Genomic DNA, 16,153 nt, shown 5'->3' on the forward strand with positions numbered 1-16,153 from the left:
AATAATTACGGCCACTTTTTCTGTATTTATTTTGTGGAAATGGAGTTGATGTGGCAGACTGGGATTCTAAATTAGATGTTGCTTATAAAAGAGTACCCTTATTTAGCATGATGGCAAAGCATAACGCTTGCTCTTTAACAATCGTTTATGGTAGTTTTACTTGCATGAATCACCAGCTTGTGATGTCATGTGCGGAAAATCTTCTTTTTTTTTTCTTTTTTAATCATCAAAGCTCAGATTTAAAGATTATGATCTCTCAATCCCTCAAAGTGAACCCTATGTCTCCTTACCAACCATGGAAAGATTTGGGTGACGATTGAAGCAATCACGCTTTGTAACCTAAGCACCAGCTCCAGGCTGCTCAACGATGTGCTTCACAACCGCAAAGAAAGATCCAATTACTGCCCCCAAACTCCTGACTGTGGTTCACTTTGAGAGAGAAAAGACATTTGTGTGGTTTTATAAAATCGATCATTTGCTAATTGTGTGATGTTTGTTCTCTCTTCCCTTTTTCCCTCCAAAATCTGTTTATTCTCTCCAACTTGGAACCAATTATTCTACTGGACTACGATCTCTCCCTCCCGTGAACATCCTTCACCTGGCCTCTATTCCTGACCAATCATTTGGCTCCGTCTGTTACTCCTGTGTGTGTGTGTGTGTGTGTGTGTGTGTGTGTGTGTGTGTGTGTGTGTGTGTGTGTGTGTGTGTGTGTGTGTGTGTGTGTGTGTGTGTGTGTGTGTGTGTGTGTGTGTGTGTGTGTGTGTCCCTCCTCCTTTTGCATCTCTCCTTCCTTGTCTGTGGAAAGCAAATGAAGAATCTTGGGCAGAGGGCAGTTTCTGCGTTCTGGTAAAGAAGAACAATCTGTGCCAGAGGAAGGTCCTGCAGCAGCTGTGCTGTAGGACTTGCTCGCAAAAGGGCTAATAGGACGTCCTGCCTCGGCAAGGGGGGGTAGATGGGGCATTAACGCAGGGTACACTCTCCATCACAGCCTTGCCCTCTGCTGAGCTGGCCCCGACCACTCATTCACAGTCACATAATTTATAAGAAACCTGTGCCTCATCAAGGGACTGCATCAGAGGCGCCGGACTACAACCAACCTACCTTTAGTTTGTTTTCTGTTTTTCTTTCTGTACTGGGATGTCAGGGCCAATGACTGACGAGGCTTTAAGAACAAACACACACAAAAAAAAATACAAGTGAAAACAAAAAGCTAACGAATACAAGTGTCGGTATTTTGTGACCAAAGCATCGATGCCAAAATAATGTTAACTTCTTTTTTTCAGTTTGTTGTTGTTGCCAATGTAGGGTAACAACCCTACACTGTAGGGTAGCTCAGCAGCACAGTGTCCACGGTCACCCTCATAAACTTGTCTCTCTGACAGAATAACAAGCTGTAGAGACATGATGGACACTACATTTTTGTACAGCCCTGAATGGCTGTCTGTAAATAAATGACAGGATAGAAAAAGCAACATTTAATAATGTGAAAATAATGTCCGTCTTGGCTGAAGCACACACTTTCACTGCACATGCACGCATCTTAATAAAGCCAGTAGTCAAAACATAAAGGCCAATGCTTGCAGTAAGGTAGGTGTGTGTGTGTGTGTGTGTGTGTGTGTGTGTGTGTGTGTGTGTGTGTGTGTGTGTGTGTGTGTGTGTGTGTGTGTGTGTGTGTGTGTGTGTGTGTGTGTGTGTGTGTGTGTTACAATAGATGCCAGGACACCCATTTTTCAATGCCCATAAATCTGGTACATAAAAATCATTGAAGCAGTGCTTGAATATTTATCTCTTGTATTAGTATTTTTAATTAATTCATTCCATTGTTCCCCCTCCATCACATAAGGGCCACCATGTTCATTTTGTATAAGGGAAGACTGCAGTAGGTAAGACTTTAAAAGGCATCCCTCATCTCACTATCGTATAATTTTAACTACAATCTCCCAGGTTTTCTAAATTCAAAAGCAAGGACTCTATTTCCTTTCATTGCCTATCCACTTAAATGCAGTCCTATGCTGTTGCAGTGTTCGCAATAGAAAGGCAACAATCTAAAATGACTTCTCAGCTGATGGTAACTGTCATTGAGGGATGACAGAATAGAAGCATAGCAGCTCTCCATGCTGTGTATCTGCCGGGTTTAATTTACTTTAAATTAAATTCACTGAGTGGATTTGCTAACTCCCCGAAGCATGTTTGTCTCGGGGAGTAAATGAAACACAAACCTGCTGCAGCACAAAGACGTGGTGTAGATGACACACACACACACACACACACCTCAACCAAGAGGCATTTGTTTTGTTTAAAATGCAACATGTTGCTTTCATGCAAGACTGCAATAGCCAACGTGACCCACTTCTCTTGTCCGAACCTAACCAGTTAGAACGCAAACACTTTTTTGTGGACACAAAAGTGATGGTTTAAAAAAAAAAGTAATAATAAAGGCTGTATTTTCTGTGTGTGGGTTTCCTCACCTGCAGCCGGAGCTATTCCAGTATTAAATGAATTGTTGTACTGTCCATTATCCATGGTTGTCGGTGGTTCTTAATAAAGAATGGTGAATTACCCTTTTCTTAGGTTAACTAAACCTTATTGTTTGGTCATTGTTTAAGATGACTCGGGTTGAATTTAGATGGCGTGCATGGTTGCAGACACGCACACAAGGCACCCTATAAAAGCTGTTTTTTATTGTGTATCTTTGATATATCTGTGACAATGCATTATTAATGTTACTCAAAGGCCTAGTTTTGAAAATCTTTTTTTTTTCTACTTAAGTGTTCTCATTAAAATGTTTAATCTATTCATGTTTTTGTTTGGTTTGGTTTTTCTTTGTTTCGACCATGTCTATATTATATTGAGCCAAAGATGAGACCTACAGTTTCCATTCACTGTTTATCCATATGATGCCTGTTATGACCTGTGTGCCAACCTGCTGGATCCTCCAGTACTTCATGGATTACCACAATGCATCATATAGGGAAGTATCTTTTAAATGCTATCTAATGAAAATATGAACATGCATTGCAACTAGGAATTATTAGTAGTATACAAAAATGTCTTTGCCGTGTAGAACGGCTGCCAATTAATGTTTATCTTGCAATAAGCAGCCAACAATTTATTTTATCTTTGGTCTTCTAAATATAAGTATTTGACTGGGTATTGTATTTTAAATATAAGTATTTAACGGAGTATTTGTAATGTGTAATGTGTAATGTGTAATTTAATTTATGAAAAACTTCCTGCAAAGAAATTTTGAAAATGTCTACTGAAATGGTTGACTTAAGACGGGGAAATAAGCTAAGTTGTGTATGTCACAACAATAGGCTATGGGAAAATGAAGAGCACATTTTATATCCTTCATTAGCCTTCACACAGGAACATCTTGCAGGGTTCATTTTTTAGTCCTACTCTATATTGAAGTTGACAATTGGTCGTGTGATGCCTTTAACTGGCCTTCAAATCTGCGTGTTATTCCATGGAAGGGGATACAAGACCCCCCGGCCTAGACAGAGTAGACGTGGGGCTCCACAAGGTCAGGTTAGTGTTACGGAGGAGGAAGAAGAGTCCCTTGGGTCTAGAGTTGGCTCTGCTGTCTTCCATACATCCAACTGGGAAAGGTCCAGACAACAAAATAACTTGGTCTTCTGAGAATGTGTGTATTAAAAACACACACTTATTGTTTTAAAAAGATTCTATTGCATAAAAGGCTTTTTTTTTTATTTCCTTTTTTTTAAATTCAGTCACTGCTGGAGGGCCGATTTTTTTTTGCAAATAAGGCTAGATAGAATGAGTTACAGGGAGACTCTGTATGCATGTATGTTAAGTGTTTTATTTGGGAAGAGGAAGTAACCGGAGAGTGAGATGCATGGGAGAGAGAGCCAGTGAGTGATTGGTGCTCATTGTGGTCTTTCAGCTGCTGCTGCAGAATAGATCTGAATGGAGAGCATCTGCCTGTTGTGTGTCTATATACAAAGAGGTGCCTTTGTCTGGTAGGAAACAATCCGGCTCCTCACAGATACCCACAGAATACCTCGCTGCAGCCTGGAAACACACACACACACACACACACACACACACACACACACACACACACACACACACACACACACACACACACAGGTGGAACACAAAGGGGGTGGTGGGATGCTGAGATTGTATTTGCAACTCTTCCTTGTGTTTCTTAAAACCTAAAAGGATCAGTTTGCAGAAATGCCTAGTGAAGTTTTGCTAGTTTGTTTCAAGCTTATTATTTTATCCCCAATGCTGCTTGTTCTCTTTTAAGTCTAGTTCTTTGTTAAAGATGAATAACCATAATCTGTTGGTTCAAAATGAGTAACGGTACTCTACTTAGCATTCTTCAAAAAGCCTTGTGGTCAAGTCATGTTTGACCGTGTCGTCCGCAGGGCAGTACCTGAGTCACAGCGGAAAGTGTCACCCGTGTGATGTCAGCTGTGGGCGATGCGGGGGGCCGGAGAGCGACGACTGCATCAGCTGCCCCGACTCCAGGTGAGACCCAACCCTCCTTGGTGCAGATGTCATCAAAGTGGGTGATGACTGCCCCAGCCACGTCCACCTGGGCAACCCAACATGTCAGCAGGTCTAGGCCGATGATTAACGGGTCCTGGATGGAGGCAATCCAAAATTCGTGCACCACCTCCGGGTCACCCACTCTGAAGACAAGCTGCTTCCTCTCCATATCCCGGTCTCTTCTTAAGTCATTATCAGCCGGACGCTAGTAGTAGTCCATGCCCCCAGGAGCAAGGCAGGACGCACCATGGGGGTGCAGTCCAGAAAAAGACCCCTGATGCGGCCCGGTCCACCAATCAGGGCGCACCGACCATGGAAAGGCTGGAGTGGTGGTCTCCTCATTTGACCACTCCGCCGCAGGACTCTGTCTCGGGGTCCGGGCAAGGGGCAGTCACAGGCCAGGCAGTCAGGCTCTCCATACAGATGGCAGCAGCAGTCGGCCGGTCCAGCCCAGGCCTGGCATACCTCCAACCAGACCTTCCTCCGCTCGCCGGACGTGTGGTCGGGAAGCAGTGGACAGCTGCTGGCAGGGTCAGGGCAGGACTCCACTTCCACCAGTGCTGCTCCGGCACAAGCCCCGGCAGGAACATATGGAGAACCAGGTCTGAGGGGTCCACGTTGGGCTTAAAACTGGACGCTGGCTCTCCTTCTCCAGGTGGCATCGACCAGCTTGCTACTCCTGGCTCAGAATTCAACTGCCCGAAGTGCCTCTCCAGTGCCCTGGTCAGGGCCTGAAAGTCTCGCTGCTCACTGGGACAAGGTCGACCAACCAGCACCTCTGTCCACTACAACAACAGAGCGAGTTTCACGGCCGCCTCCCAGCAAAACAGCCGCTGTGCCATGTAGCAAGCTGGAACTGGGCCAGGTATGGGCAGCTTGGTTTCTTTCTCTTTTCGCCAAAAAGAGAAATTATCTGATTCAATACAAGCCAAAGAGAAATAGAATCAGGGACGGCTGGTATAAAGGGTCTAACAGGGCTAAGCCCTCCCTACCTTTTACAGTAGAAATGAAAAAATATTATTAAAAACCTTAGAACATATTGTTTTAAATTTTGGTAGAACCTAAAGCAGCAACAGCACCAAAAAGTGACAGAAAAACCCAGGATATATGATATATCTTGTTTTTTTTCCTGTGAATGGGCTAAATGTATTCAGCCCAAGCGGAGTAGCGTAAGCTTCCATTCAATTTTGATTGACAGGTATCGTGACACGGCCCCTTCATATGCTTCCCATTTGGGCTAGTCATTCAGCCCAAGCACAGTAGCGTAGGCGGCCATTTTATTGTGATTGACAGGTGTCGTGACACGCCCCCATTTGGGCTAATTTCATTTAGCCCAAGCACAGTAGCGTAAGCTTCCAGTGACGTTTGATTGACAGGTGCCCGGACACGCCCCCTTCATATGCTTCCCATTTGGGCTAAATTAGTTTAGCCCAAAGGCTGACCTTGGACTTACAGCTAGCACCGTAGCTACAGTACAGTGAACTTCAACCAATCACGGCACAGTAGCGCAAGTGCAGTATGGGCGTTAGCATGAAAATGAACAAAGTGGATTATTTACTTTCTAAACGGTTTTCTTTAATGTCTTTGGAGGAAAAATTGGAAGTGAAGAGATTGGGGACACATCAACCAAACGATGTACAGATTTACTGTCAGGAGTGCGGTCAGAATATGGCCGTAATAGTGCATTTGTAAGCGGGTCAACAACATTTCGTAACGAAACATTAAAAAAGCATATGTCTAAATAACCCAACATGACGTGACAAGTGTGTAGAGAAAGTGGCCCCTCTCCCAGCTGCATTTCAGCGACAGGCAGTAACAATAAGGTTCTCTAAGGAATCGGAAATTATCAAATTTCATGTTGCAAACAACATTGCCAAAGAGGAGTTGCCAATTGCCATTCAACAAATTTAAATACGAAATTATTCTCATGAAGTAAAATGGTTTAAACGTCAACCCGACGTATAGCAATGAGATGGCATGTGCACAATTTATTGCGGTAATAGGCGACACTTTAAAGCAAAAGACAGCTGCGGACGTCGGAAACGCCACATACATGTCCTTCATGATTGACGGCGACACAGACGTCTCTACCAAAGAGTGTGTGATCCTCTACAGCCGCATTTTGCGCAAAGGGAGACAGGTCCACATTTTTAATTGTTTAATACTTTAAGCACAATTTTTTTTTATTTTGCTTAAAGTTAAAAATGTTCAATTTCAGCTCAGTGAAGCACTTTAAACACCTTATTTTTATTTTTATTTATAATTGTGCTTCAAATAAAGACACGCATTTCTCTACACCTTATTCTTGTTTAAAAATCATTCACATTATATTAAAGTTATGAACAGAGATATAAAGGTGACCTCATGGTGTCTGGAGCCCTGTGAAATATTGATAAATGTAATGCATTCGTTAGCCCACCCACCCAAAATCACCACCAGCCGTCACTGAATAGAATAATAGAAGAACAATTGTTCTCCTTCGGACTACGGGTCATGAGAATGTCGTTGGAAGCCACATATTTTGACTTGGAAGTTAGACAGTTATTGGTTTTGCGAGCTGCCTGATATTTACACACAAGTATGCCAGTTCACGAATTAAACATTCCTTGACAGAAGGATCTTCAAAGATGCAATAAGGATGGGCAGATGGGGTTGTCAAGAGAGGACTGTCACTTTATGGAGTTGATGGACGGCCATTACACTATTGATTAACCTTAAGGAGAAGGGATGTACGTATGCCAAACAAAGGGAGAGTTGCAGAACAGCGTGCTCTGAGCCTCAAGAGGATTGATAAAGATGCTTAATTTCATGCTGACTACACTGCTCTCATGAATGACATCATCTCCAAAGGCAATGCAGAGCAGGTGTCAGCTAAGGGTCTAAAACGCAGTGACAGTAAGGTATGGTATATAGGTGACCTTGGGTGTTTTGAAAGGCGCCTCTAAATTAAATGTATTATTATTATTATTATATACCACAGCATGGTGTATACCATCCGAAGAGAGTATTCCACTGTGGAGTTACATTCTAGGGAGAAGCGTTGGATGCACAGCTCCAACAGGGGCCAGATCTGACCAGCACACTGATGGGTGTCATGACCAGATTCTGAAACTGGGTCTGGACATCAGTTTCTCATTGGGGCTGAAGAGGAGTGGCCTGTAAACCCTGATGACTCTGGAAGAATCTCCCCAGATGACCCTGAGCTCAGGATGAGTTTGATGGTGAATGCTGGATGCAGTAACCCGCATAATCAATCAATTCTCCCCTTTGGTCCATCTGAAGAAGATGGTTGGTTTAAAGATGGTTGGTTTCAGAAGAAATTCAGTGTAACTATCTCAGTCTGGTTATGTTAAGTACCAACAGGAAAGGGAGATCTGAATCTGAATCTTTCAATTGAGGAACTCAGAAACGCTGAGATGGAGATTACATGCTTTTTTCAAAGGTAGAGGTTTCCAGATGAATTCAAGAACCTGCAAAAAGGCAAAAGAAGGAAAAGGAATTGCCACATCTATAACCTCAATACAGTACTCGAAGATGGTGTTCTGAGAGTTGCAAGACATCTTAGTAGATCAGCTATGCCTGAAGAGTTTAAACATCCTGCCACATTGGGGAAGATCTTCAAATTTCTGACATTGTTCAGCACATACACCAAGAGGTGTATGTGCTGAACAATGTGCTGGGTGGTCGTAACCACATGCTATCTAGCCTGTGTCAAGGTTATCGGATCCCTGGTGCTAGTGTGGCTAGATGGAAAATCCTGTCCTATTTTATTGCCTTTTGGCGACTGCATGCAGCTCCATGGCACCAGCAGATGGTGGATTTACCTCAGGACATTGTTTCTACAGATGAACCTCCATTCACTCGTGTTGGAGTTGAATTTGTGGACCCTTCAAAGTTAAGCGAGGAAGGAGTACAGTGAAAAAGCATGGAGTTCTATTCACATGCTTATCGGTCAAAGCCATCCACATCAAAGTAGCATCATCGTTGGATACAGATGCCTTTATAAATGCTCTTGGACACTTCATTTAGACGTTGTTACAACCCCTCCTGTGGTGTCCAGGGGGAAGAGGGGGGGCAACAATTAATATTAAACCGGGTGTTTAAAGAACGGAAGAGAGTAGCAGGATTTAAACCATTATACCATTTATTGACCATAAATGAGTCCTATGTTCAGACGGAAACAAACAATAACACTATCCATCCACTGAGGGAGCAATGCCACGACGAAGAGCACCACGTAGCTCTGACTCGCGACCGACAGCGACCCCAACTCTGTTCGCCTATCTGGCCCACTGGCCCCGTCTGCTTTCATCCCTGCAGCCTTATAGCAATCCACCTGATTGCTGAGGGGCTGCAGGTGTGTCTTACCAGTCCGATGGGGAGGGTGGTACCTGGAACAGCACACAAGACAGCAGAGGAAGAACACACACGTAACAGGCGTGAAGAAATATTGGAATTGCAGATAACAGAACCAGCTTTGTCAGAGCAGAGCGTGAATTGAGGAAGGCAATGGAATGCTGAAATCATGCTCAAATCAACAACACCCTCCTTCAGAAAGGAATTAAGTGGATTTTCAATCCCCCTACTGGATCACAATATTGAGGAGTACGGGAAAGGTTGATAAAGTCTGAGGATCTGAGGTCCTGAATTACAGCCTGAAGCTTGGTGCAGAACTTTGATGAAGAGGGTCTTCACACAGTTCTTTGTTAAGTGGAAGCTATTATCAACAGCCGTCCCGTTACCAAATCATTCACTCATCCTAATGACTTGGTTGCACTTACCCCTAACAATCTTTTGCTGCTTAAGACCATGCCATCTTTGCCACCAGGACAGTTTCAGATGGAGGGTATACAGGTGCAGCTCAATAAATTAGAAAAGTGTAGAAAACTTATTATATATATATTATATTTATTATTTATTTTAATAATTCAACTAATAAAGTGAATCTGATATATTACATAGATTGATTACACCCAAAGTGAAATATTTCAATATTATTTGTATTCATCTTCATAATTATGGCTATCAGCTCATGAAAACCAAAAATTCCATATCTCAGAAAATTGTAATATTGTGAAAAGTTCAATGTTGTAGACTCAAGGTGTCACACTCTTATAAGCTCAAAAATACCTGAAAAGGGTTCCTGAGCCTTCAAATGGTCTCTCAGTCTGGTTCAGTAGGCTTCACAATCATGGGTATGACTATTGACCTTAAAGTTGTGCAGAACCTCATTGACACCCTCCACAAGGAGGTTAAAGCGTAAAAATTACCGGTGCAACAGCGCGTCAATGACACATGTCATTGACGTGCAACAGCGCGTCAATGACACATGTCATTGACGTGCTTGCAGCTTTAAGCCACCGCTTTTCAGGGGCGGCGATGCTTGGCAATAGGACAGTGGGGCGAAGGGCCTACGGGCCGATGAGCGCTGCCGCGCGCCAAGCCACCGCCAGTGTGGGGGTTGTACATAGAAAATAATAGGGGCGACTGAGGCTGGAGTCAGTGTTTTGACATGCGCTCGCCGGCGGTGTATGTAAGGCTTAAGCCTCAAAAGGTCATCGCTAAAGAAGCTGTCTGATCACAGAGAGCTGTATCCAAGCATATTCATAGGAAGTTGAATGGAAGGAGAATAGAGTACGATAGAAAAGGTGCACATGCAACAGGGATAACCGCTGCCCCGAGATAATTGTCTTACAAAGGCCATTAAAAAATGTGCTTGAGCTTCTCAAGGAATGGACTGAGGCTGGTGTCAGTGCATGAAGAGCAATCACGCACAGACGTATCCAGGACATGGGCTAGTACAACTGTTGCATTCCTCGTATCAAGCCACTCCTGAACCAGAGACAACGTCTGAAGTGTGTAACCTCGGCTAAGAGAACTGGTCTGTTGCTCATTTCATTTGGAAATCAAGCTCCCAGAGTCTGAAGGATGAATGGAGAGGCACAGTATCCAAGTTGCTTGAGGTCCAGTTTGAAGTCAGTCAATGATGACTTGGTTAGCCATCTCATCTTCTGGTGTTGGTCCACTGTGCTTTATCAAGTCCAAGTCAACGCAGCCGTCTACCAGGACGTTTACGAGCACCTCATGCTTCCTTCTGCTGAAATGCTTTCAGGAGATGCTGATTTAATTTTCCAGCAGGACATGGCACCTGCCGGAAAAAAAACAATACCTGGTTAAATGACCGTAGGATTATTGTGATTGATTGGCCAGAAAATTTGCCTGACCTGAACCCCATAGAAAGAGTAATGTCAAGAGAAAGATGTAAGACGCGAATCCCCAGCAATGTAGACGAACTGAAGGACGCTATCTAAGCAAACCTGGCCTTCCATAACACCTCAGCAGGGCAACAGGCTGATTGACTCTGTGCCACTCCGTATTCATGCACTCATTCATGCAAAATGAGCCCCAACCAAGTACTGAGTGCATATAAAAGAACATACTTTTCATAAGGCTGACATTTCCGTATTAAAGTTTTTTTTTACTGGTCTTATATAATATTCAAATTTTCTGGTATACTGAATTTTGTTTTTTCCTTAGCTGTAAGCCATAATTATCATGATTAATACAAGAATGTGGGAGCCACATGTGTTAGTCTCCTGTATTTTATATGTTCTATGGTCTCGTGTTGCTCACTGCGCTCTCACTTTGGGGGGTAGGCGTGTTCACCGGGACTTAGGCGGCAATAGTGGTGGTCATATGTGATTGCATTCATGTTCACTTTTTTGGAATTAAGAGAGAGTGAATACTTTCTGTTGACCAAACTTAAGTGCGACAATTTAAGATTCCAGAAGAGAAAGAATAAATAAATAAAACGCATAACAAGAAGTGGAACTGATTTATTTTATCTCTGCGCCTCAAAGTGTCTTCTCCCACGTTTAGTCCATCGTGGATCATTTGGACTGGCTAGCCGCTACACACTCCATGCAACACACCCCTTACCCATCATACATGTTCTATTCATCCACAGATGTGGGTCCATAAAACATATTTATTAAATGGAACGAATTTGAACAAATTGCCTGCCCTAAAAGGTCTTATGTGAATTACATAAACTGTGTTTTGGCTCTTTGAATAAAAACCTCATGGTATTTATTTTTCTTGCCTCGGATATTATACTGGTGTCGCTGATTGGACAGCATTACACCAATAAGAGGAGGGCCCCTTAGAATGTGGTTCTGTAGCATCAACCTTGATTTAAACAACCCGCCATATGATAATAGTTTATGAGCTATAACACTACTTTTATTTTGTAGTTTTACGTTTATAATTTTCCATCTTATAATGGGTTAATATAGACCTTGTAGAAGGGCGTTTTGTGATGAGGCCTTTGAGTTTGATCATAAAATTGACTTCCCTGCAGGTTTTTCGACGATGGCCGCTGTGAATTTTTTTGCAGGAGGGGACACTATGCCATGGATAGGCAGTGCGATCTCTGCCACCACACCTGCCATGAATGTAATGAAGACAGTCTTTTCAACTGCACCAGTTGTGAAAAAGGTGGAGTAATTGAACACCACATTTAATGAACATAATGTGGCAATTGTTTTATTGTGCCGAAGGAGAAATTAGTAGTTAGTATTGTATAGTAAATCGTATTGTACTGTGTTGGTATTTATTGTATTTAACTGATCTCATTCAGTCTTAACGTGACCTGGACGGATGTAGTTTGGAATGGAAACTCTTGAAGTTAGCCTCCAACTAAATAAGATAAAGATGTAAGTGGTGGGAAGGATTTCCTGCCTGGAATATTCCTTCCCACAATATTCCTTCCCCTGCTTTATTGATATGACGAAAAATGAATCTGGATGAAGTCTCATTCTTGGGAATCACCCACACACACACACACACACTCAATTAAGCAGGAGGTTTGGTTGGTCAAAATGTGGCTCTGTGAGTTTATCTCAAGCTCAATGAGACATAACAATAACACTGGAAAGAGCTTCTCAATCTCCGAGTTATATACTAGTCTGGACACACACACACACACACACAATGCTCTGACACTAACATACCGTCGCTACTTGTTGAAATGTTGCTCTGTGCTTTTTATCAGACTGCCAATAATGCAGCCACAATCCTCACTCAGAATTCTAACTATGAAATTGCCATTGACAATGTTTGTTGTTCCAAACAAACCTTGTCAATGGCAGCTCCCATCGTTATTTTTCCAAACAAACATTGTCAATGGCTTGCCAAATGTCACATTTCGGATCCTTTTTTTATGCGCGTACACCATGAGAGAGGGCGAGTTGAACATGATTTCGACATAGGCAATATCAACAAATAACCTTTTACCATCCAAATCCTTGAATGCTCCGTTATACTTAATAGGAAATTGAAACTGCTGTTTTTGCACAGAACAAATGGCCAGGTTGTGACCAAACCATGGCACCGCATTGGGCTTTCATCGCTGCACTGTTTGCAAGTCTCTAAGGGGCGTCGTTCAATAAACAGCCAACACAGTGCAATAACTGTATTGTACCCTGTGGCCTATTTAGATTTTGAGCTGTATCAGGGCCTTTAAGGTCACAGTGTGTGTGTTGTAGATAAGTTTGGCATGCAGCGCTACCTCCTACGGGGAGAGTGCCGCGCCTCGTGTCCCGAGGGGACCTTCCACGCGTCAGGGGGCCGCTGTGAGCCGTGCGCTGCGGACTGCGCTGTGTGCGCGGCCCTGGAGTTCTGCCTCCGCTGCAGGCCAGGACTCAGCAGCCGAGACGGCCGCTGCCTCCCACTGCTGTGTGCAGACGGGGAGAGGACATGGTGGCATCCTCTAGGTGAGGTAGCAGATCCAAAGACTGATGACTGCCAACCCTGCGAGGAGGGTTGTAAGAAATGCCAACATAGTAAGTCTGACACACACCACACAAACAAACACACAAATGTAAAGATACACACACACACACACACACACACACACACACACACACACACACACACACACACACACACACACTTTCTAGCTAACTGCCTCTTTGACTACTGAATACCTGTTTATATCTATACCCCCAACTTGGATACAAACCACTTACTGGACTGTCGCTGTGACAACACTTCACAGCAGAAATGAATAAATAAGACTAACTATGAATAATTATGACCAATATGAATAAATATTCTATCTCCTCTCGTCTTGCATCACTAAACTTGACACCAACAAGCACTCTATCTAAGGAAAGGGAATGAGAATGAGATACAGAGAAATATTGGAATCCAGCTTCAATACAAGATGGCCACCTAAGGAACTGGCAAATTAGGTAATCATAGGAACCATAGAGTTCCAAGGGTATAGACTCATCCTAGAGCACCTATTAGCAAGGCGTGCATGTAGTGGGTGATATGCATCAGTCACATGTTTTTCACTGCCTCAGTGTTCGCTTTGTGATGAACAAAGCGCGCACATGAGCGCGCACACACAAACACACTATAGTGTGTGTCAACAGAAGAATCTTTACATTTAATTACCATACATTTACAATAACTTTTAGGGCGTTCTTCATTATTGCGTGGTAAAATCATAATAAAAACAGAGATGGTCTTTGTTGTCATATAATCAAATGATTTGGGAAGATCTGTGTTCCACTACTGGCACACTGTCCAACGGCATTCAGCCTATCCATTTTTTGATACAAAAGCTAATGCTTTTGCATAGTATCGCTTTCTCTCTTTCTCTAGCTTCCACAGAAAAAAAAAAATAAGTGCATGCAATGCTGTAGAAACTGTGTAGATGTAGCAAACACCCTTTATGTGTTAGCTATGGTTGCCGAGGGGGTCCTATGTTCCCCAGGTCCTATGTTCCCCAGGTCCTATGTTCCCCGGGTGCAAAGGGTTAGGGTCAGGTTTAGGCTTATGGTTAGGGTGAGGGTTAACCCTAAACCTAACCATAACCAATCGGAGGAGAGCCATTCTAACCAATCACAGGCGAATCAGAGGTGAAAAAGGCGGTACTTGCCCCTACCATCCTACGAAAAAAAGATTTGCTCACAGGGTCCTATGTTCCACAGTCGCATACAAAGCGGGGAACATAGGACCCGGGGAACATAGGTACGCTCCCGTTGCCTTGCTAGCCGCATTAGCAGCGTTGGAAATGTAAGCTGTATAAGGGGTGTTAGCATAGTTCACTGTGTTAGCATCTTAGCTGTGTTAGCTGTTTAAGCAATGTTATCTGTGTATTTGATGCGAGTGGTGCTAGCTGTGTCAGCAATGTCAGCAGTATAAGCAGTTTTATCTGTGTGAGCTGTGTTAGCGGTGTTTGCTGTTTTAGCTGTGTTTGCCGTGTTGGCCGTTTTAGCTCTGTTAGCAGTGTTAGCTGTGCAAGTTGTGTTAGCATAGTAAGCTGTGTTTGCTGTATAAGCAGTGTTTCCTTTGTGAGACATGATGAGTGGTGTTAGCCATGTTAGAAGTGTGAGCTGTGTAAGCAGTGTTAGCGTATATAGCTGAGTTAGCATGGATAGCATGGATAGTTAGATGTGTTAGCTGTACAAGGTGTTAGCTATTCTATCTATCTATTGTCTCTCTCTTTATATAAATGTATATGTCTCTCTCTCTCTTTAAATCGACCATGATTGACAGGATTTATTAATTACTTTACATTTATGCTCTCTAGGCACACAAACAAACAGTTTATTTATTTATTGTTGTCTGTATAATTTCTATGTGGTCTAATAACAGAAAACATGAACAGTAAATAACAACATTTTTGATGAACTCACAATGCAGTTCACTACACACACACACACACACACACACACACACACACACACACACACACACACACACACACACACACACACACACACACACACACACACACATAGGACTCAACACTCCGATGAAGAAAGTCACCAAAAATTCATCTTTTAATTTCCTCATGGGTAAGCAGTCATTTGTACTTGGGGTGATGTCATGTCCGCTCACTAAATTGAATGTGTAACTACATCGCCATCTTCTGGTATATCTTAATACACAGACACAAACACATACCCCCTCTCTCTCTCACTCACTCAAACACACACTGTCACACACACACACACACACCGCAAAAGAGGGACAATTTAACATTTACGAATACGGTTAGAATATATTCTATTATATGCAGCATCCATGATCCATGTAACAAATGAAACGTCAAATTTTTACAGCAAACAAAGATGGGAAACCAGCAACACTTTGTATGAGCTGTGAAGACGAGTACTACAAGTAAGTTGAACACTGAAACTCTGACACATAATTCTACATATGTGTTGGTTTGAACCAAATTATTTTTTTTGCTCATAGATATTTCTTAAATCTTGAAGATACTACCCAGGGATTCTGATCCGATTGCTTTGAATGGGTGTTTGTGTTCTATGGAACTGTTATTTGATGTGTTTCCACTCAGTTTGAAAATATTTGATTTCTCTCATCCTTACTGGCACTATTCATCTGCTAATGGTCTCTCTCGCTCTCTGTCAGGTGGGGGTCTGACTGCTACCGGTTCTGTCCAGAGCGATCCTTCAGTGTGGAGGACTCAATGGTGTGTTATCCTTGTGAGGATCAGCACTGCATCAACTGTGACCAGAGCCAGTGCTACTGGTGTGAAGAAGGCTTCTCCATCCTGGGTATATGGTTCATTGTCCATCCAATTATTTAATTC

General features: G+C 42.9%; 1 protein-coding gene across 1 annotated transcript in view; it reads left to right on the forward strand.

Moving 5' to 3' along the window:
• LOC130401510 (proprotein convertase subtilisin/kexin type 5-like) overlaps positions 1-16,153 on the forward strand; it is an 81,580-nt gene that overhangs the window by 45,747 nt on the left and 19,680 nt on the right. The window contains exons 12-16 of the mRNA XM_056605319.1: positions 4,346-4,500; positions 11,882-12,018; positions 13,068-13,364; positions 15,660-15,717; positions 15,973-16,118. Of these exons, the coding sequence (XP_056461294.1) occupies positions 4,346-4,500; positions 11,882-12,018; positions 13,068-13,364; positions 15,660-15,717; positions 15,973-16,118 (793 nt within the window). The remainder of the gene's footprint in view (positions 1-4,345; positions 4,501-11,881; positions 12,019-13,067; positions 13,365-15,659; positions 15,718-15,972; positions 16,119-16,153) is intronic.

Source organism: Gadus chalcogrammus, chromosome 13 (genome assembly GCF_026213295.1).
Source record: "Gadus chalcogrammus isolate NIFS_2021 chromosome 13, NIFS_Gcha_1.0, whole genome shotgun sequence".
Classification (NCBI taxonomy): Eukaryota; Metazoa; Chordata; class Actinopteri; order Gadiformes; family Gadidae; genus Gadus; species Gadus chalcogrammus.